The 21,477-nt window shown below is 40.6% G+C and overlaps 1 protein-coding gene across 3 annotated transcripts in view; it reads right to left on the bottom strand.

Moving 5' to 3' along the window:
• The window catches only part of PIP4K2B (phosphatidylinositol-5-phosphate 4-kinase type 2 beta), a 36,509-nt gene extending 15,217 nt beyond the window's left edge, over positions 1 to 21,292 (bottom strand). For 2 of the 3 annotated variants that reach the window (XM_044671779.1, XM_044671782.1), the window contains exons 1-2: positions 21,086 to 21,292; positions 808 to 905 (exon numbers count right to left, since the gene is read on the bottom strand). In XM_044671779.1, coding sequence (XP_044527714.1) covers positions 808 to 905; positions 21,086 to 21,244 — 257 coding nt within the window. In that variant the 5' untranslated portion in view covers positions 21,245 to 21,292. The remainder of the gene's footprint in view (positions 1 to 807; positions 906 to 21,085) is intronic. The other variant, XM_044671780.1, reaches the window with a different exon arrangement.
• Positions 21,293 to 21,477: the final 185 nt, after the last annotated feature.

Genomic DNA, 21,477 nt, shown 5'->3' with positions numbered 1-21,477 from the left:
ATTTAGTTGGTGGCAGCTGTGATGTGGAGATGGCTTCTAGAACAAAGTGTTCTTATTACTCCCCATGGCAGAGAGACATCGAGGGAGGTTCAAAAACCAAATTCAAATCTCTATGAATGGTAGAGTTAAGACATAAGGCTGTTGAAGCAGAGAGGCTTTAGGATGTGAAGAAACTGAATCAGAATTCAAAAGCACCAAGGAAGAAGGGTGGGCAGTAGGAGCAAGGGGTAGAGATCTCCAAAGAACACAGAGGAGTCCTCCAGACCCAGCAGGATTAGATGGCTCCTGGGATCCACGCCCCCTCCCCTCCAAAGAAAAAGCCCAGATGCTTTAGCTCCCTACTCAAGATGCCAGGAAGGCCAAAAAAGGGAAAAGTAACTCTGGACAGAATCATTGGGCTCCTCACCAGGTTTATTGTACTGCTCAAATGTGAGAGGAGCTGTATCTACAGGGAGTTTTGACTGCATTTCAGACTTAGAAACATGCCAGGTAGCTTCCCGCCTCTTCCCAAGATTGAGATAGCTTGGCAGCCCCACACTAGATACTTCAAATACCAAGTGACTCATTTTCACCCAAGCTGGTCCCCAGTGAGTCTTCGTTGTCCAGCTGAAGGTCCACTGGGAACCTCATGGCATTGCTGACAAAGTGGGGGGGAACAAGAGCCAGTGACCAGTTTGCTGCTTTTATGGTATCTCCCACTCCTAACAGATGCTGGCTCTGGCACTGGCACTAGATCTAGATTTGAAAGCTCTCTGACTAAAGGGCAGGCCTGCCTTCTAGATAAGAGACCTGACCCTGGGAACTTACTTATTGAAGAGATGATTATCCACCTTGATCTTGCTGTAGGCTTTGAAGTCATCTGGCATTAACATGACAGGAACTGGAACATTGCTGAGCTCATTGATCTGTAGGAGAAAAGAATGAGGCTCATGACTTGGAGACCTGCCACCAGAGAAGAATTTAAGGGGACTTTACCACAGACAACAAGAGTCCAATGCCAATACCATCCTCATTTGCTCATCTCTAGATGTGCCCTCTCCCCTCCCAAACCTGACTGATTCATCCAGGACAAGATCCAATGCCACCTTTCTTTGTGGATTTGACTGTGCCACTTAGTTTTTCTACTCTCTCTACTCCTGAAGTAGCTCCTTTATGGCACCAATGACATTCAATCAAGTAGATAATTATTTGTTCATGTCATCTCCCTTACTAAAGAGTCAATATATTAAATAGCAAAGGGGACTGGATGGTGACTCTGGAAATGTGCTTTGTCAGAGAGGTGGGAAATTATAGGTGCAGAGTCAGGCATATATTATTATTATAAATGGTTAGTGGGTTGATTTGCTTTGCTTCACCGTACCTCTTTGTTACAAAAATTGGGGAAATGTCATTGGGAAGTGACAGTGGTATCTCAGAGAAAAAGAAAAGAGCATCAATAAAACATTAAAAAATGAAAATGCAGGACTGAAGTCAGAAGATCTGGGTTTGATTCTTATTTATTCGATGTGTGACCCAGGCAATAATTTCACCCCTCTGATATAAAATGGGGTTAATACCATTAGAACTGCACACCTGCCAGGCTTGATGTAAAGATACAATGAGATTCTTTGTAACTAGTAAGTGCTATACCAATGAAACATGCTTGTTACTCAATTACAAACTTTTTAAAAGCCTGACAATTATCCCTTATCTTCTACAGCACCTCACAATAAAAACCTTGGGCAGAATTGTTGTTGAGTTGTTTCAGGTATATCCACTCTTCATGACCCCATTTGGGGTTTTCCTGGCAGAATAAGGGCTCAGTCTTTGTTGACTGAGATCCCAATCTACTCAGATCCTTTGGAATGTAATTATATCTATATGAGACTCAGTTTCTTCATCTGTAAAATGTGGGGAGGCCCTATGAGTCTTTTTGAATTGGGTCATCTATCAAAATTTCAAGAAATTGACTTAGTTATATTAATACACACTCTCTCTACACCTGATGCTCTTGAGGTTTCAACTACAAAAACAAGATGCCCCTCCCAGGTTAAACTCATCATTTCCAGTCTTTTTTTCTTTTTTCTTTTTTCCCCTTTACCTTCTGTCTTAGACTCAATACTGAGTATCAGTTCCAACAAAGAAGAGCAGTAAGGGTTAGGTCTGTGTTGGCAAACCTATGGCACACATGCTCAGGTGGAGGCTGCTCTTTTCCCCTCTCCATTGTGCCTGAGGACATTTCTCCCATGACCGGCCCCTCTGCTGCCCAATGGGAGTGCTCCCTCCTTCCCCTATCTGGGGTAAGCGGACAACTCATATGCAGCATGAAGGTTACAGTTTGGACAGTCAGTCTCTAAAAGGTTCACCATCACTGGACCAGGCAATTGGGGTTAAATGACTTGTGCAGGGTCACCCAGCTAAGAAGTATCTGAGGCCAGATTGGAACTGTGGACCTCCCATCTCTGGGCCTGGCTCTTAATCCAATGAGCTATCTAGCTGTTCCCATCACCATCTTAACACCAGGCTGCTAACTCAAGCCTTGACTGACATCACCTCCCTCCCTCAGCTTCCTCCTGCCTTGGATTGGGGGCTGAAGATGGAGCACCAAACTCCTCCCAATGCCTTTCTTTATAGAGGGCAGAAACAGGACCTACAAACTTTGCATCTGCTGCCGTATTTCAACTGCCAGTGGGTACCCCTTGATTTCCCTTCTCCCCCACTTTCCTGACTCCTTTTACATGTTGTCCCCTCCCCTTATTTTTCACTCTTTGAGGGCAGGGACTATCCTTTTTATTAATTGTATATCCCCACAGCTTGGCACACTGCCAAGTGCACAGTAGGTACTTAATAAATAAATGTTGATTGGATTGGACTGAATTTGGAGTCAAGAGCCCTGGGTAGGCTCCTGGTTCTATATGGGGTATAAACTGCTTAATTATTCTGACTCATCTTCTTCATATGAAAAGAGGAGTTGGACTAAAGAACCTCTAAGGTTATTTCTAGTTATCACTCAATGAAAAAAAATTCAGAGTAACTCTTTAAAAAATTAAAATAGATTTTTATTGAAATCTTGCTTTTACAGAGCCTACATTTCTTTCTATTACCTTTCTTACTCCTTAAGAGCCAGCCCTTATAACAAAGGATTTTGTTTTTAAAAAGAAAGAAAATTCAGTAAAACTATTAACAATCAAAAAAATGATTCCTCACTTGTAGACCCCTACCTCTGTAAAGGTATCTTCTCATCTTTTGTTTAGGGCCAAATTTGTTCTTTATAAATTTGAAATATCTGTTTATTAAATTTATTTATTATATAAATAAATAAATAAAATTTATTAAAATACCTCTTTAACTTTTTAAACCCTTACCTTCCTTCTTAGAATCAATACTGCGTATTGGTTCTAAGGCAGAAGAGTGGTAAGGGCTAGGCAATGGGGGTTAAGTGACTTGCCCAGGGTCACACAGCTAGGAAGTGTCTGAGGCCAGATTTGAACCCAGGACCTCCTGTCTCTGGGCCTGGCTCTCAATCCACTGAGCCACCCAGCTGCCCTCATCTCTTTAACATTAATGGGAAAGCAATTAGAAATAGGAAGTGGAGAAATGTGAAAAGGTATATCAAGATGGACATGATCACTTACAACTTGGATAAGGAAGTATTGTATTCAATCCCATTATAAGGTCAGGCTACAGAAAAAAGCAAAAATCTGGATAGAGGGATATCTCCTACTAGAAAAAGTTCTATCAGTTTGACTTTTCTTGCTCAAACCCTGACCAGTGACTGAAGGGAATTGTCCCATTCATTTCCTACTGGCCCTGTTAGCAATGAGCCAGGGCACATTGGAATAGAATGTTAAACAAGGATGGGATTCCAATGTGTGGGATTGGAGGAAAGAGGGCTGGGGTCAGTGTGCCTATCTCACTTCCAGAAACCCTCTTCTGACTGACCCATAGCCTAGTAACTAGATACCTTATCCCTGCCTCACAGATCCCGAGTGTAATAATAAGCCCAGCTGCATTCTGCATTTACCACTGTGACCTGAATCATGACTGATCTAGGGCCAGAGCATTGTCTCTGCCACGTAACTTCTTTTCAAATCAACCTGTTATCTCAAGTGACCCCTTGCTGTGGCAAGGAAAAAAAACAAAACCCGACAACCCAGAGTCACTAAGAGTTTTCTAGGAATCTTAGAAATGGCATTTAATTTGCTACCCTTTTTATGTTTCAAAACTTTCACTTTGGAAAAGTTCCAGGAAGCTCATGTACTATGACTCAGCTTGAAGGGAATCCTGCTTTCCCATTAGTGAGAAAGGTCCAGCCTTCATTTTATTAATGTGGAAACTGAGGCAAAGGACTCAGGATTTTTGGCAATCTGTGCCATATCTACTCCAAAAGGTGAGGACTAGGTATTCCACTAGAATATCATCAGCTAAAATCTTAATGTTTTAACAGTAAGAAATGAAGTGAGAAGACATCTTGCTTTTCAGAGGGCTTATAAGCCCTCTTTTCTTTACCTCCCCTTTCCCCATCTCCCAGAATGACTCTTAAACACACGCTAAGGTGGGGTAGGGATGGGGGGAGAACACCTAAAAAAGGTCCTAGATTCTACTACAATTCACCTCTTTTCCGGCTGTCCTCCACCCTTGGGGGCTCTATGTAAATGACCTGAAGAGTAAGGGCTTGTAGTAAATTGCTAAAGCAGAGTCCAAGATTTAGACTCCTATTATGGGATCAAAGTGAGCTCACCTTCTCAACCACCTGAGAAAAGGAAAGGAAAGAACTTTGCACAACAATGTTCAGGAACACCAGTTTCATCCATCTGACTGTATCCCTCTTGAGAAGTGACAGGGCAAGGGTAAGGTGAGAGCAGTTATGCAGGTTGACTAGGTAGGGAAATGGTCGATTCCCCTTTTGATTATTTATTCCATCAAATGGGGTTTTGGCATGGAGGAGTGAAACCAATAGATAATTCATACAACTGGGCTCAGGTCATAGAAAGAAACTGTCTCTGTCATCGGAGACCTTTACTCTTCTCAAGCCTTGCAGATCCCCCACCCCCTCAGCAAAGCACCTGATCCTTTACTGAGAAGCCATTTTCTCTGATCTCCCCCTTTCCCCTTATTCTGCATCTCTCCCATCTAACATCATCCCCAGTTCTCTTTCCCCCTTTCTTCTAAACTGAGTGACCTTTCTTCTTGCTAAAGCCAAAACTTTTACCTTTGATCCCTTGGAAGATTATCCAGATAATCAACTACCCCTCTCTTCTAATCTCTGTTCCCTATTTCTGGTTCCCTGCTACCTAGAAACACACACAGGTCTCCCTCATTTCTAAAAAAATCCTCACTTGACCCAACCATCACCTCAACCAATTGTCCTCTATCTTTCCTTTTCCTAGAAAATATTGTCTATCCTCCTTGCCTTCATTTCCACTCACTTCTTACTTTCTCCCCTCGCCACCCCTGACTAACTTCAAACCTCACCATTCAACTGAAATATTTTTTACTACTTCATAGATTACAAAAACTGGAAGAGACCTTAGAGGTCCTCTAGTACAAGCTCTTCATTTTATAGCTGAGGAAACTGAGGCTGCAGGTAGTTAACTGTCTTGTCCAAAGTCACACAGGCAGGAAAAGTCAAAGACTGTATTTAAACTCAGGTACCCCAGAGCCAGGCCTCGATTTTCTCCAAAGTTCCAGTGATTCAAGAGCCTTTTCTTAGTCTTCATGTTTCTTTCTTTCTCTGCAAGCTGATGCTGTTGACCACCATCTCTTCCTAGACACTCTCTCCTCTCCAAGTTTTCCTGACATTGCTGTCTTGGTTTCCCTATCTAACTACTCCTCCTCAGTCTCCCTTGCTGGACATCCATCCATATTCTGCCACTTAATTGTGACCATATCCCAAGACTCTATCCTGGGCCTTCTTTCTCTACATTTTCTCATTTGGTAGCTCTACAGTTCCTATGGGTGCAATTATCAGTTCCTATGCGAATGCCTCACATGGCTTTCTAAAGTCCTTCTCTTGAGCTTCAGATCCTATACCAAGAACTTGCCTGTTAGAATTCAAAATGGATGTCCCATGGGCACCTTAATGCCAACAGGTCCAAAAGAGAACTCATTATCCTTCTCCTTCAAACCCATTCCTCTTTCTAACTTCACTATTTCTGTTGAAGACACCAGCATCCTTCTAGGCACAAGGTTTGCTAGATTTAGATTCCTCACTCTCCCTCATTCATATGCAAAATCTTGTCATTTCTACCTTCAGGACACCTCTCATAGTTTTCAAAACTTTCCCTCCACTTAGCAACCTTCAAAAAAGATTGGCTAAGATTTCCAGGTTAAAATGGCGGCAGAGTAGAAGCAGCTTGCTAAACTTCCCCTGACCCACACATATAGGACCCTTCAAGAGGACATTAAAAACAAATCCAGACGAATGAAGGGACCCCACAACAGGGCACAGCATTGAAGGTACGTGGGATCAGGGCATTTCCATGCTATAAGGGGGTAAAATAGCTCTCACTAAAACACAATCTGAGCAACCCCCCATCCCCATACCACCTACAGTGCCCAATGCTAGCACACAAGAGTTAGAGCAAGTTTGTGGCATTCATTAAGTTCTTAGCAGCTACCTGGGATCACCTGGGCCTGTTCCTGAAAGCAGCAAGACTTAAGACCCCAAGATGCTAAAGAACCAAACTTTAAACATAGACCTTGAATGCAGGCTCAGATTTGAGCAGAGTCAGGACCTTGGGTGGGGACCCAGTGCAGAGGGGTGCATGACTGTGGAAGCAGTGCCCTGAGACTCTTAAAGGAGCTTCAGACAGAGGAGCAAGCAAGGGGACCACCAGGTGGCTTGACCCTGAGAACAGCTAGACTTGAGACCTCAGGAGCCTAAAGAGCACAGACCAACCCTGGGCCTGAGGATAAAGCTGAGAGGGCCCATAACACTGTGACTCGGAGGAAACCTGCTCCACAGCTCGATAGGATAGGCAGAGAGCCTGTCTGCCTCACCCAGACTTCTGACTGAGAAAGAAATAATAATAAAGGCAAGTCAGGCACTAGAACCTCAAAAGAGAAAGATCAAGAAGAAATCTTTAACACTTGGTAACTTTTACACAGAAAAAAATCCAGACAACAGAGCAAACAGCAGAGGAGAACAAACAAGTAATCACATCCAAACCTTCCCCCCAAAATGAAAATTGGTCACAAGCTCTTGAAGAGTTCAAATCTGAGATCATGAGAAAGATGGAAGAGATTTGGCGAGAGAAGTGGAAAATAGCTCAAAAGGAAATTAACAGGTTAAAAGACAGAAACTCCCAATTGGAGAAAGATGCCTCCAAATCAAAAGAATTGATAAGCAGATTAGAGACCAAAATTAAACAGTTGGAAAACAGGATAGACCTAATCGAAAATGGAAATCAAAAGATTATAGCAGAAAACCAGTCTCTAAAGACAAGAATTGGGCAAGTAGAAGCCAATGATCACGCAAGACAGCAAGAACAAATAAAGCAAAGTCAAAAGACTGATGAAATAGAAGGGAACATGAAATACCTCACCGAGAAATTGACAGATCAAGAAAATAGGTCTAGAAGAGACAATTTGAGAATCATTGGTCTCCCTGAAAAAGCAGAAATTAATAGAGATTTGGACTCCATACTACAAGAAATTATCCAACAAAACGTTCCTGAAGTTCTTCAACAAGAGGGCAATATAGACACTGAAAGTATCCGTAGATCACCCTCTACACTAAACCCTGAAAAGACAACCCCTAGGAATATAATAGCCAAATTTAAGAGCTTCCAAGTAAAAGAAAACATTTTACAAGAAGCCAGAAAGAGACAATTCAGATATCAAGGAGCACCAATCAGGATCACACAGGATCTGGCAGCCTCCACACTACAAGACCACAAGGCTTGGAATATGATAGTCAGAAGGCAAGAGAACTGGGTCTACAACCAAAGATTACCTACCCATCAAAAATGACTATATACTTCCAGGGGAAAGTATGGGCATTCAACAAGATAGAAGAGTTCCAAGTATTTGCACAGAAAAGATCAGGACTAAATGGAAAGTTTGATATCCAAGCACAAAAAACAAGAGAAACATGAAAAGGTAAATAAGAAACAGAGGAGAAAGAAAGAAAACTCTTACTTTTAAATCTGCCTCTTTAAGGGCTTCAATAAGATCAAATTATTTGTATTCCTATATGGATAAATGATATGTGTAATTTTCAAAAACTGTATTCACTATTATAGAAATTAGAAGAATTATTCATAGGGAGAGGTAAGAGTACTAAATGGTCTAAGATGATGGAGGGGGAAGAGGGGAAGTGAATAGTAGATGGCACCAAGAGAAACTTGAATGAATAAGAAAGACAGGATATTCTACACCACACAAAGGGCATGGGAAGGGGAGGGGAGAGGATGAGCCCTATTATAAGGAGAGGAAGAGAGCATTAAGAGGTAATATTTAAACCTTACTCTCAGCAGAATTAACCCTGAGAGGGAAGAGTAGCTATATCCATTTGGATATAGAATTCTATCTAACCCTACTGAGAAAGAAGGGATAAACCAAGGGGAGCAAGGGAGTGGGGAGGTCAAAAAAGGGAGGGGAGGAGTGGGGGGAAGGAATTCATTAGGCCTTAAAAAATAATAAGGGAGGGGGTGGAAAGGGAAGTAAATCAAGGGAGGGGACAAGGGGGACTGGTTTAAGACAAACCACTGGTTTAAAAGGAAATAGCATAAGAAGAAGGGGTAGAACTACGAGAGGATACCAAAATGTTGGGGAATACACAACTGATAATTACAACTCTGCATGTGAATGGGATGAACTCGCCCATGAAGCGGAAGCAAATAGCAGAGTGGATTAGAAATCAAAATCCTACCATATGTTGTCTACAAGAAACACAGGGGGCAGCTGGGTAGCTCAATGGATTGAGAGCCAGGCCTAGAGATGGGAGGTCCTAGGTTCAAATCTGGCCTCAAATACTTCCCAGCTGGGTGACTCTGGGCAAGCCACTTGACCCCCATTGCCTATCCTTACCACTCTTCTGCCTTGGTGCCAATACACAGTATTGATTCCAAGACGGTAGGTAAGGGTTGAAAAAAAAAAACAAAACACATATGAGGCAGGTGGACACAAGTTTAAAGTCAAGGGCTGGAGCAAAATCTTTTGGGTTTCAACTGAGAAAAAGAAGGTAGGTATTGCAATTATGATATCTGACAAAGCCAAAGTAAAAATAGATCTGATTAAAAGAGTCAGGGAAGGTAACTACATTCTGATAAGAGGCAGTATAGACAATGAGGAAATAACAGTACTCTACATGTATGCACCAAATGGTATAGCATCCAAATTCCTAAAGGAGAAACTGGCAGAGCTCTAGAAGGAAATAGATAGTAAAACCATACTAGTGGGAGATCTAAATATTCCTCTTTCAGATCTAGATAGATCAAACCAAAAAATAAATAAGAGATAAGAGAAATGAATAAAATACTAGAAAATTTTGATTTAATAGATATGTGGAGAAAAGTAAATAGGGACAAAAAGGAATATGCCTTCTTTTCAGCTGCACATGGTACATTCACAAAGAATGACCATGTAATGGGGCATAGAAACATTGCAAACAAATGCAAAAGAGCAGAAATAATAAATTCAACCATTTCAGATCATAACGAAATAAAAATAATAATTAGTAAGGGCACATGGCCAGGCAAACCAAAAACTAATTGGAAATTAAATAATACGATTCTCCAAAACCAGTTAAAGAAGAAATCATAGAAACAATAAATAATTTCATTGAAGAGAATGACAGTGATGAGACATCCTACCAAACTCTGTGGGATGCAGCTAAGGGGGAAATTTATATCCTTGAGTGCATGTATTAACAAATTAGAGGGCAAAGATAAATGAACTGGGCATGCAAATTAAAAAACTAGAAAGGGAACAAATTAAAAATCCCCAGCTAAAGACCAAATTAGAGATTATAAAAATTAAAGGAAAAATCAATAAAATGGAAAGTAAAAGAACTATTGAATTAATAAATAAGACTTGAAGCTGGTACTTTGAAAAAACAAACAAAATTGACAAAGTACTGGTCAATCTCATTAAAAGAGGAAAGAAGAAAACCAAATCATCAGTATCAAAGATGAAAAGGGAGACCTCACCTCTAATGAAGAGGCAATCAAGGCAATCATTAAAAACTATTTTGCCCAATTATATGGCAATAAATATAGCAACTTAGGTGAGATGGATGAATATTTACAAAAATATAAATTGCCTAGATTAACAGTAGAAGAAATAGAATACTTAAATAATCCCATATCAGAAAAAGAAATTGAACAAGCCATCAAAGAACTCCCTAAGAAAAAATCCCCGGGACCAGATGGATTCACAAGTGAATTCTATCAAGCCTTCAAAGAACAACTAATTCCAATACTATACAAACTATTTGATATAATAAGCAAAGAAGGAGTCCTACCAAACTTCTTTTATGATACAAATATGGTACTGATCCCAAAGCCAGGTAGTTCAAAAACAAAGAAAACTACAGACCAATCTCCTTAATGAACATAGATGCAAAAATCTTAAACAGAATACTAGCAAAAAGACTCCAGCAAGTGATCATGAGAGTTATTCATTATGATCAGGTGGGATTTATACCAGGAATGCAAGGATGGTTTAATTGATATTGACCATATCAACAAGCAAATCAATAAAAACCACATGATTATCTCAATAGATGCTGAAAAAGCCTTTGACAAAATACAATATCCATTCCTAATGAAAACACTAGAAAGTATAGGAATAGAAGGACCTTTCCTAAAAATAATAAACAGTATATATCTAAAACCATCAACGAGCATCATATGCAATGGGTATAAATTAGAAGCCTTCCCAATAAGATCAGGCATGAAACAAAGATGCCCATTATCACCTCTATTATTTAACATTGTACTAGAAAATCTAGCAGTAGCAATTAGAGAAGAAAAAGAAATTGAAGGTATTAAAATAGGCAATGAGGAGACTAAGCTATCACTCTTTGCAGATGATATGATGGTCTACTTAAAAAATCCTAAAGAATCAATTAAAAAACTAGTAGAAATAATCAACAACTTTAGCAAAGTTGCAGGACACAAAATAAATGCACACAAATCATCAGCATTTCTATATATTTCTAACACATCACAGCAGCAAGAGTTAGAAAGAGAAACATCATTTAAAATCATCCTAGGCACTCTGAGGGATTTATGGTAAAGAATGCTACCCACATTCGGAGGAAGAACTGCAGGAGAGGAAACATAGAAAATAAACAATTGCTTGAATGCAAGGATTGAGGTGGACATGATTGGGGATGTAGACTCGAAACGACCACACCAATGCAACTAACAACAAGGAAATAGGCCCTGAACAAAGACACATGTTACAACCAGTGGAAATGTGCGTCAGCCATGGGTGGGGGGAGAGCGAGGGGTGAAGGGGAAAGTAGGGGCATGAAGCATGTAAACATGTTAAAAATGAATATTAATAAATGTTTTAAAAAATCATCCTAGACAATATAAACTACTTAGGAATCTACTAGAACAAACACAGGAATTATATGAACACAACTACAAAACACTATAACAAAGTTCATTTGGAAGAACAGAAGATCAAGAATATCAAGGGAAATAATGAAAAAAAAAAACATGAAGGAAGGTGGCCTAGCAGTACCAGATATTAAACTATAGTATTATAAAGCAGTGGTCATCAAAACAATATGGTACTGGCTAAAACACAGAAGGGAGGATCAGTGGAATAGACTTGGAGTAAGTGATGTCAGCAAGACAGTGTATGATAAACCCAAAGAGCCCCATTTTGGGGACAAAAATCCACTATTTGACAAAAACTGTTTGGAAAATTGGAAAACAATATGGGAAAGATTAGGTTTAGATCAACATCTCACACCTTACACACCAAGATAAATTCAGAATGGGTGAATGACCTGAATATAAAGAAGGAAATTATAAGTAAAATAAGTCAACACAGAATAGTATACTTGTCAGATCTATGGGAAAGGGAAAATTTTAAAACCAAGCAAGAATTAGAAAAAATTACAAAATGTAAAATAAATAATTTTGATTATATTAAATTAAAAAGCTTTTGTACAAACAAAAACAATGCAACCAAAATCAGAAGGGGAAACAACAAACTGGGAAAAAATCTTTATGATGAAAAACTCTGACAGAGGTCTAATTACTCAAATATACAAGGAACTAAATCAATTGTATAAAAATCAAGCCATTCCCCAATTGATAAATGGGCAAGAGACATGAATAGGCAATTTTCAGATAAAGAAATCAAAACTATCAATAAGCACATGAGAAAGTGTTCTAAATCTCTAATTAGAGAAATGTAAATCAAAACAACTCTGAGGTACCACCTGAAAGCTAACAGATTGGCTAAAATGATAGCAGGGGAGAGTAATGAATGTTGGAGAGGATGTGGCAAAATTGGGACATTAATGCATTGCTGGTGGAGTTGTGAACTGATCCAACCATTCTGGATGGTAATTTGGAATTATGCCCAAAGAGTTCTAAAAGACTGCCTGCCCTTCGAGCCAGCCATATCATTGTTGGGTTTGTACCCCAAAGAGATCATAGATAAAAAGACTTGCACAAAAATATTTATAGCCGCACTTTTTGTGGTGCAAAAAACTGGAAAAAAGGTATGCCCTTCAATTGGGGAATCTGAACAAATTGTGGTATCTGTTGGTGATGGAATACTATTGTGCTCAATGGAATAATAAACTGGAGGAATTCCACGTGAACTGGAAAGAAAGGAATTGATGCAGAGTGAAAGGAGCAGAACCAGGAGAACACTGTACACAGAGACTGATACACTGTAGTAAAATTGAATGTAATGGATTTCTGTACTAGCAGCAATGCAATGACCCAGGACAATTCTGAGGGATTCATGGAAAAGAACACTACCCACATTCAGAGGAAGAACTACAGAAGTGGAAACACAGAAGAAAAACAACCATTTGAACACATGGGTTGATGAGGACATGATTGGGGATGTAGACTCGAAACCACTACACCAATGTAACTATCAATAACATGGAAATAAGTCTTGATTGATGACACATGTTAAAACCAGTGGAAATGTGCATTGGATATGGAAGGGGAGGTGAAGGGGGAGTGAAGGGGAAAGTAAAAACATGAATCATGTAACCATGGAAAATTTTTCTAAAAACAAACAAATAAATAAATAAAGATAGGCTAAGTATAATGGAATGTTTTAGTGATTGTCCTTCTTCAAGTACTAACTAGACTAAATGAGCTCTGAGGTCCTTTCTAGCTTTCACATTCTGTGATTTTGCATAATAATGATAATGCATAATAATAAGAATATACAGGAACACTCCTTATAAGTCAGCCCCAATCAATGCCATTTCCCAATAATGAAATTAGTACATTATTAACCAAACCCAGCTAAAATATTATGAGACCATGTTGACAAATGTTTGCCTGACCACCTGAAATGTAAATCAAATGATCTAATTAGGGAACTACCCAAGCTCTATCACTTTGTTTCTCATAGTAATACATATTATATTCTAAGCATTGGTTCCAAAGCAGAAGAGTGGTAAGGGCTAAAACAATTGGATTTAAGTGACTAGCCCAGGGTTACACAGCTAGGAAATATCTGAGGGTATATTTGAAACCAGGACCTCCCATCTCCAAGCTTGGCTCTCTCCATTGAGCCACCTAGTTGCCCCTCTCATAATAATAATTTCATAGAACCAATTAACAATATTAAATAAGATATACCTGCATGTGATTAAATAGAAAAATAAATATCCATATACTCAGTTCTGTAGTTTTCAGAAAGGAAGATCAGTGTGGGTTAGAGTGGCCAGGGAAGAATCCATGGAAGAAACAAGACATGAAAAAATCCTAAAGGAAGAGTTGGACTGAATAAGCATAGCGTCTGGGAGAGGGCATTGGAGAAGAACAAGAAATGAAAATGGAGTGGAGGTGTGGATGGAGGTAGACATGAACACATAGAACTAAGTTAATAGATTGACTTGGCTGAAGTAAAGATCTCCTACCAAAAAGCAAATTAGGATAAGACTAGACCAGTGATGGGCAAACTACAGATGCAGCCCCCTGAAATGTTCTATCCGGCCCTGCAACATTATTCCTAATCTGATGAATACAAGAAGTAGGATACAATACCATGAAACTTCGAAAGAGTTGCCTTAGAAACAGACTGACAGGTGAGCATTTCCTTTCCTTTGGCCCCCTCTTTAAAAAGTTTGCCCATCACTGGACTAGAAAAACAGGATATTAAAGCTAGATGGACTTAAAAATTCTTTAATCCAACAGCCACATCCTATAGATAAGACATCTGAGACTCGGAAGGTAGAAATTATTTACTGTGGCCCCAAAACTCAAGGACAGAGGCAGGATCAGAACTAGCCTTCTGAACTCCTAGTCCAGTATATCATAACTCAGTACAATGGAAAGGACTCTAAAATCAGAATGACATGGATTCATATTCTGCCTCTGTTGCTTATTACCTATGTAACCTTGGGACCTTTCATTCCATGAGTCTCAGTTTCCACATCTGTAAAATGAGAGGGTTGGACAAGATGATATCTGGTGGTTTTTCCTCCTCTGAATTAATGATTCTACAATATTCTATCCTCTTTGGTGGAGCAGACTGTGTTCAAAGTATTTAAGGGTATTAAGATCCAACTTGCTCTGCCCAACATTCATTCTTTTTTTTTTTTTTTAAACCCTCACCTTCTGTCTTAGTATATAGTTCCAAGATAGAAGAGTGGTAAGGACTAGGCAATAGTTAAGTAACTTTCCCAGGATCACACAGCTAGGAAGTATCTGAAGTCATATTTGAATTCAGGATCTCCTATCTTTAGGCCTGGCTCTCTATCCACCTAGTTACCTATTTGCCCCTCATCCCACCAGTTCATTCTACAGGCAGTAAGGTATTATTGTAGGAAAGAACATATTAAAGGCAGTATTTTAATGTTCTGCCTCTTAACCAAAACCTTTCTGGGTCAACTTTCCTCTTTTTAGTTATAAGTACTTTGAAATTCACAACTAGGATAAAAAAAAACAAAAAAACTATTACATTCCAAAACCAAATATATGAACAGAAAAGGCTTTATTCAGGAACAACTTCATAATCATCACATATAAAGACATGGATGGGTTATAATCTGTACCAATGGAAGCAATATTTAGAGTGGTGTGACTGAAGATCCTTTGCAATACTGTTTGGCCTATCTACATCATAGCTAAATCAACATAGATAAATCATGAGATCACTTAATAGGAGTCACTATCCAAGCCAGAAATAATTTTTTAAAACCCTTACCTTCCACCTTAGAATCAAAACTGTATTGGTTCCAAGGCGGAGGAGAGGTAAGGGTTAGACAATGGTGGTTAAGTGACTTGCCCAGGGTCACACAGCTAGGGGGTGTCTGAGACTATATTTGAATCCAGGATCTCCCATATCTCTAGGCCTGGCTCTCAATCCAGTAAACTATCCAGCTGCTCCCCACGGGATAGAATTCTAATGCTGACTCTCCAAAAGGATCACTATTTTTGATATGCAAAACACTGTGGAAGAAAAAAGTGTTTGAAGATTGAGAAGACAAAGATATTTGGACATCCAAACCTGAAACATGAAAACCAAAGAGGGACTTCTAAGGCTCAAGTGTTAAACAAGTAACACCTATGCTTATTTCTATGCATCCTTGATTTTCTGTTCCCCAATCTCTGCCCTTTTCTGAGAGATGTCAGTCATAAAAAGGCCCACAAAAAGAACACAAATGAGTAAGATTATTTTTAAAAGCCAGAAGAGTTGAAGAAGACAAATGAGGTGGTTCTAGAGATAGGAAAGGGGGAAAAGGAATAGAGTAACCTGAGATGGGGTCTGGAAATGGCAGAATGGGGCTAACAAAGTAAAGACACCAAGCTTCAGAAAGCAGTAACCAGGAAGAAAAGATGCTTACCTTTTAATTCTGGGGGGAAAATTAATTTAAAAATAATATATAAGGCTAAGAAGATGGTTATCATCAGAAAGAGATCTGATTCCTCTGACCCCTTAGGTCATATGAGTAAGTGCTCAGATATACTTTTTTTTTAAAAACCCTTACCTTCTGTCTTAGAATCCATTCTATTCTAAGAATCTATTCTAAGGCAGAATAAGGACAAGAATCAGCCTGGGATTAAGTGATTTGCCCAGGGTCACCCAGCTAGGAAGTATCGGAGGGCAGATTTGAATCCAGGTTCTCTTGACTCCAAGCCTGGCACTCTATTCAGGACTGTGCCACTTACTGTCTCCTCAGATATATTCTTGAAAAATATGAAATCCTTTAATTCTCCCACAGAGTTAAAAGATTCCTCAAGGTCAGAGGCCCTTTAGAACCTCTTTCTGTGGTGCCCATACTCACTACCTCCTCATCAGGCACAATACTGGACCAATTTATCTCACAGACTTGAACTCTTTCTTTCCATTTCTATTTGAATGACAAATAACTAGGTACTTTATGAGTCATGAAGTTACATGACAATATGACCCTAGAGTAAAGCCATAGCCAGTGATGGGCAAACTTTTTAAAGAGGGAGCCAAAGGAAAGGAAATGCTCATCTGTCAGTCTGTTTCTAAGGCAACTCTTTCGAAGTTTCATTGTATTATATCCTACTCATTATATTCGTCAGATTAGGAATAATTTCGCTCATGGCCCAGAAAGAATATTTCAGGGGGCTGCATCTGGCCAGCAGAGTTTGCCCATCATTGTACTACACCATCTGCTCAAGATACCATCACAGCCCTGTAGGTCATCTTTTCCTAGAAAGACATCTTGGATACAAAGTTGTTATTATTCAGTCATTCCAGTCATGTCCAATGCTTCATGATCCCATTTGGGGTTTTCTTGGCAAAGATACTAGTGTAGTTTGCCATTTTCTTCTCTGGTTCATTTTACAAATGAGGACACTGAGGCAAAAAAGGTTAAGTGACTTGCCCAGTATCACCCAGCTAGTAAGTGTCTAAAGTCAAATTTGAACTCAGGTCTTCCTGACTCCATGCCTGGTACTCTATGTACTGGGCCACCTTAGCTGCCCAGATATAAAATTAGTGAGATTTAAGGAGCAAAAAGGTCATGAAATCTCAGAGTAAAAATGGATTACTAAAGTTTCTTGAGTTGTTCAACTGCCTCACTTTACAGATTAGGCAACTGAGATTGGAAAGGATCCAAGAAGCCATTAACGACAACCCACATCCAAATAAAAAAACCTCCTCTCCCTCATAATACAGCTGACAAGTGGTCACCCAGCTTTGATGAAGGATTTCTAGCTAGGGGTAACCCTCTTCTAAGACATCCCATTCCATGTTGATTTTTTTTTTTTAAGTAAACCCTTAACTTCTATTTTTGTATCAATTCAAAGATAGAAGAGCTGCAAGGGCTAGGCAAATGGGGTTAAGTGACTTGCCCAAGGTTACAAAGCTAGGGCATGTCTGTGGCCACAACTGAACCCAGGCCACTATCCTCTGTGCCACCCAGCTGCCCCATTCCACTTAGAAGTAGTTCTAGTTGCTGAGAAATTTCTTCCTTTTATAACAAATCTCATTTGCCTCTTTACAACTTCTACCCTAGAGTTCAGGCCTCTTGGACTAAAGTCTAATCTCAAATACTTGAAGATAGTTATCAAGCCTTTCCCCATCTTTTCTTCTCCAAGAAGACATCCCCGGTTCCTTCAGGAGATCCTTATAACCCCAAGGGTCATTAATATAAAAATATATTTGATTTCTTGGCTGCCATATCCCACTACGGATTCATATTGTAACTTCATGCTATATGAAGTCCAAGATATTTTTATACATACAACCTGCTATCTAGTTAGGCCTCCATCTTATATTTATGGAACTGATTTTTTTGAACCCAATTATATGACTTTCTATTTACCCCCTATACTAGATATCACCTTCTTGCATGTGGTCCAGTGTTCCATCCTGCAAGACCTCTTTGAATTCTATATTCTGTCCTCTGCATTTGATTTCTCTCCCAGCTCTGTAGCATTTGCAAATTTGGTTAACATTTTTATTAATGACTGATAAGGGCAGAGATGGCATGTTAATAGCACAGGGCCGCAGAATAGAAAGCTCCTTGGGGAATTCTACTAGAAACTTCTTTCCAAGCTATACTCTGAACTATTAATGACTCTTCTTTGGCCTCTACCATTTACCCACCTCAGAATTCACCGAAGTGTACTAGTTTCTATCTCATTGTATTCCATCTTGTAGATAACAATTACACACAAAACCCTGTCAAATGCTCTGCTAAAACCTTTATGTTATTTAGGAACCCAAAGACCTCATATTCAGGAGGGAGCTCCTCTTTTCTTTTTAAAGAAATTGTCTTCTGAGTAAGGACACCTATCTACTAAGTAAAATTCAGTCTCAGTTCCCTGGAGATTCTAAAGTACTCTGCTAATACCATCTGGGGAGAAGCATTCTCCCCATTTCACAGCTAAAACACTGAAATCCTGAGTCCCCATGTAATCTGAGATGAAATTACACATTATGGAAAGATGTTTCTCCTGCCTGAAGGCATAGGGCTAGAAGGCTCCCAAGAGATCTAAACTATATCAAGAAACATGGGCCTTCACTCAAGCTCCCAAGAGCCAAGCAATAGGAATCTTTAGAAATTAACAAAGGAGATGGTTACCAGTAACTCTTTCTTAATGACAAGTTAATACGAATTACTGGAACCCACTAGCCTGTCATTCTAAAGCTTCCCTCAGATCCTGTGTGTATTTACAAGTACAACTTGTAAAACTTCCTGCCAATAAGTAAAAATAACTTACCAAGCTTCTTCAGCAACATCAAGACAATTTCCTTGACCAAATGAGTGTATTCCAATTCCCTGACCTAAGACAATGAAATATGCCAAAATAAGCATATCCACTAGACAAACATGGTTCTGGCTGCCCTGGGATCCCTTTAATAGTTCTTGTGACCCTGGACAAGTCACTTCACCTGAGACTGTTTCCTTCTTCAAAAAATGAGGGAGCTGCATTGGCTCTGGGAGAGGGGAGGGAGGAGAGGAGGGAAAGAACATTAATCCTATAACCTTGGAAAAATAGTCTAAATTAAATAAGTAAATTTTTTTAAAATGAGGGAGCTGGACTGTATGATCTTTAACCTTCTATATTTCCAAGATCTTCCCATTTTATAGAAAAGAAGCTTCTGCTTAATAGGGTCAGAATAAGAATACCATGGAAGGAAATCAAATTAGGAGTCCAAATGGAGATCTCTACTTCTAGCCCTGATCCTACAATCCTTGAGGACATTAGAGTCTATAGTAGATAGTTCCTTCATTTATCCCTAGTTGACCCCTGAAAAAGTAGGGTGATCAAAATTTCATAGCCACTCTAAGTTTGGAATTACTTGTAAAAAGGCTATTTGGCCCAAAGGAGCTGCTAAAAACCTAGCAGTTGTGAGCCTGCAGTTCCCCACACCTATCTGGACAACCACTATGAAACAATAACTTTTCTAACCAGGGTGTTAAAACCACACACACTTTCATTGCATAATTTTTTTTGCATCCTCAGAAAGACCAAAGACCCTGGATCAGACTATAGTCCATCAATTAACCAACCAGCCAGACTTCCGCAGATAAAAGTGAAAAAGTCCTTCTGGGCCCTACATTCAACTTTTGCACTTCTCAGTTAACATTTGGGTACCTGATTTTGGTGATTTACAATGCATATGAGGCAGAGGTAGAGGTGGCTTGGAAAACAGAAATGTATAGAGAGACCAAAAAGTAGTGAAGAGAATGTTTGGCTCCTCTAATTTCCCAGTTCTATGATCTGACAACAAAGATAGATTAATAAGTATTTAAATGAAATGAAAGTAAGAGGGGAAAAAAAGGGCCTTAGACAATCAGTTCTTGACCTGAAGGGTCCCACATATATGGTTAGCTGGCTTCAGCACTTCGTTGCCATCCCATTCCTAGGCAAATATTACTGGATAATCCAGTCCTGGTAAGGGAAGTGATGGCCTAAGAAGCCCAGAAATTGAATAAAATTTTGCACTGGTATTTTCCCACAAAACTCTTATTCTCATTGACCATATACCTTCCCCACCAACCCTGAATTATGGTCTAAGTAAAATTTTTTAAACTATACAGTTCTTTGATATGATACCTGGTGAAAAGGCACAAAAAAGACACATTCCTTTCTTATCATCATAATCAGGACTTACCTACCCTACAATCAGTTATATTCCTTCTCTCTACTTTATTTCCAACAGAACAACTGGCAAGAAAGGATAGAATAAAGAATAAAGTAGTACAAGTATACACATACACACATATCTTTACACAACACAACTACCATTCTTCCTGAAGGAGGAAAGAGACATGAGGAAAATCAGAATTTCTGCAGAGATGGTTAAGAAGGCCAAGGGTGATGGGAAACTTTGTGAAGTCACGGCATGAGAGCATCAGACAGGGGTAAATCCCACTCTTCATTCCCCGCCCTCCATTCCCCACCCTTCAAATCCTGCCTGGGACTGACCAACAAGCTGAGATAGGGGAAAAGAACACAACCAGCAGCGACAGAGAAAGAGAAAGAAGACAGAAAGAGCTACACCTTTACCCTGGCCTTCCAAGAGAGCTCTAATGGGGAAGGGGGAGAGGGGGGTTTATAGGAGGCTCCTGTCGGGACCAGAACTGTCAGTCATTGTGTGTGTGTTTGGATTGGGGGGGGGGGGTGATTCTAAGATGCAGGAAGCAGAGGAACGTGGGGGGAGCGGGAAGGAATTACCCAGGGAGACAACAGGCCTGGGGGAGCAGCATCCAGAGGGGCTGGCAGGCGAATACGACAGAGGCATCATACGAAGGGTGGGGTGCATGCATCGATGGAGGGGCCGGGCAGCGGGGGCTGGTGCAAGAACCTTGAGGAGGGTGGGCGCAGCCTGCAGGCAGCAGGGAAGGTAGCAGGCATGCAAGGGGCGTGGGGCACCGGGGCACGCAGGGTGGCACACGAGGACGGCGGCGACGGCGCATGGGGGTGCACGGGGACCGCGGGGGGGGGGTTACCGTATGGTTGGCCCCCCACATCAGGACACTCAGGATCGGCTCGCTCGCCCGAAACAGCTTCACTTTCTGGCACACGAAATGCTTCTTCTTGGTCTTGGTCTTGCTGGCGCTGAGTGGCGCCACCGCCACCGCCGTGGTGCTGGTGCAGTTGGACGACATGCCCGAACGGCGGCGGCGGCGGCGGCGGAGACGGCTCCTGAGCCCGCGGCCCGACTCTTCTTTCCCCGGCCTGATCCCCAGCCCCGGCGGCGGCGGCGCCCTCACCGCCGCATGGTACCGCCCGGCCCGTTACCTCCCCCCCCGCCCCCGTGGTATAGTCCGCCCCACGCTCCTCCCTTCCCCCCACCCCCTTGCCCCAGGCGCCGGGACGTCCCGCTACCTACCCCGCCCCC

This window comes from Gracilinanus agilis, chromosome 4 (genome assembly GCF_016433145.1).
Source record: "Gracilinanus agilis isolate LMUSP501 chromosome 4, AgileGrace, whole genome shotgun sequence".
Lineage (NCBI taxonomy): Eukaryota > Metazoa > Chordata > Mammalia > Didelphimorphia > Didelphidae > Gracilinanus > Gracilinanus agilis.
The sequence above is the reverse complement of the archived record's forward strand: the minus strand, read 5'-3'. Positions and strand labels throughout refer to the sequence as shown.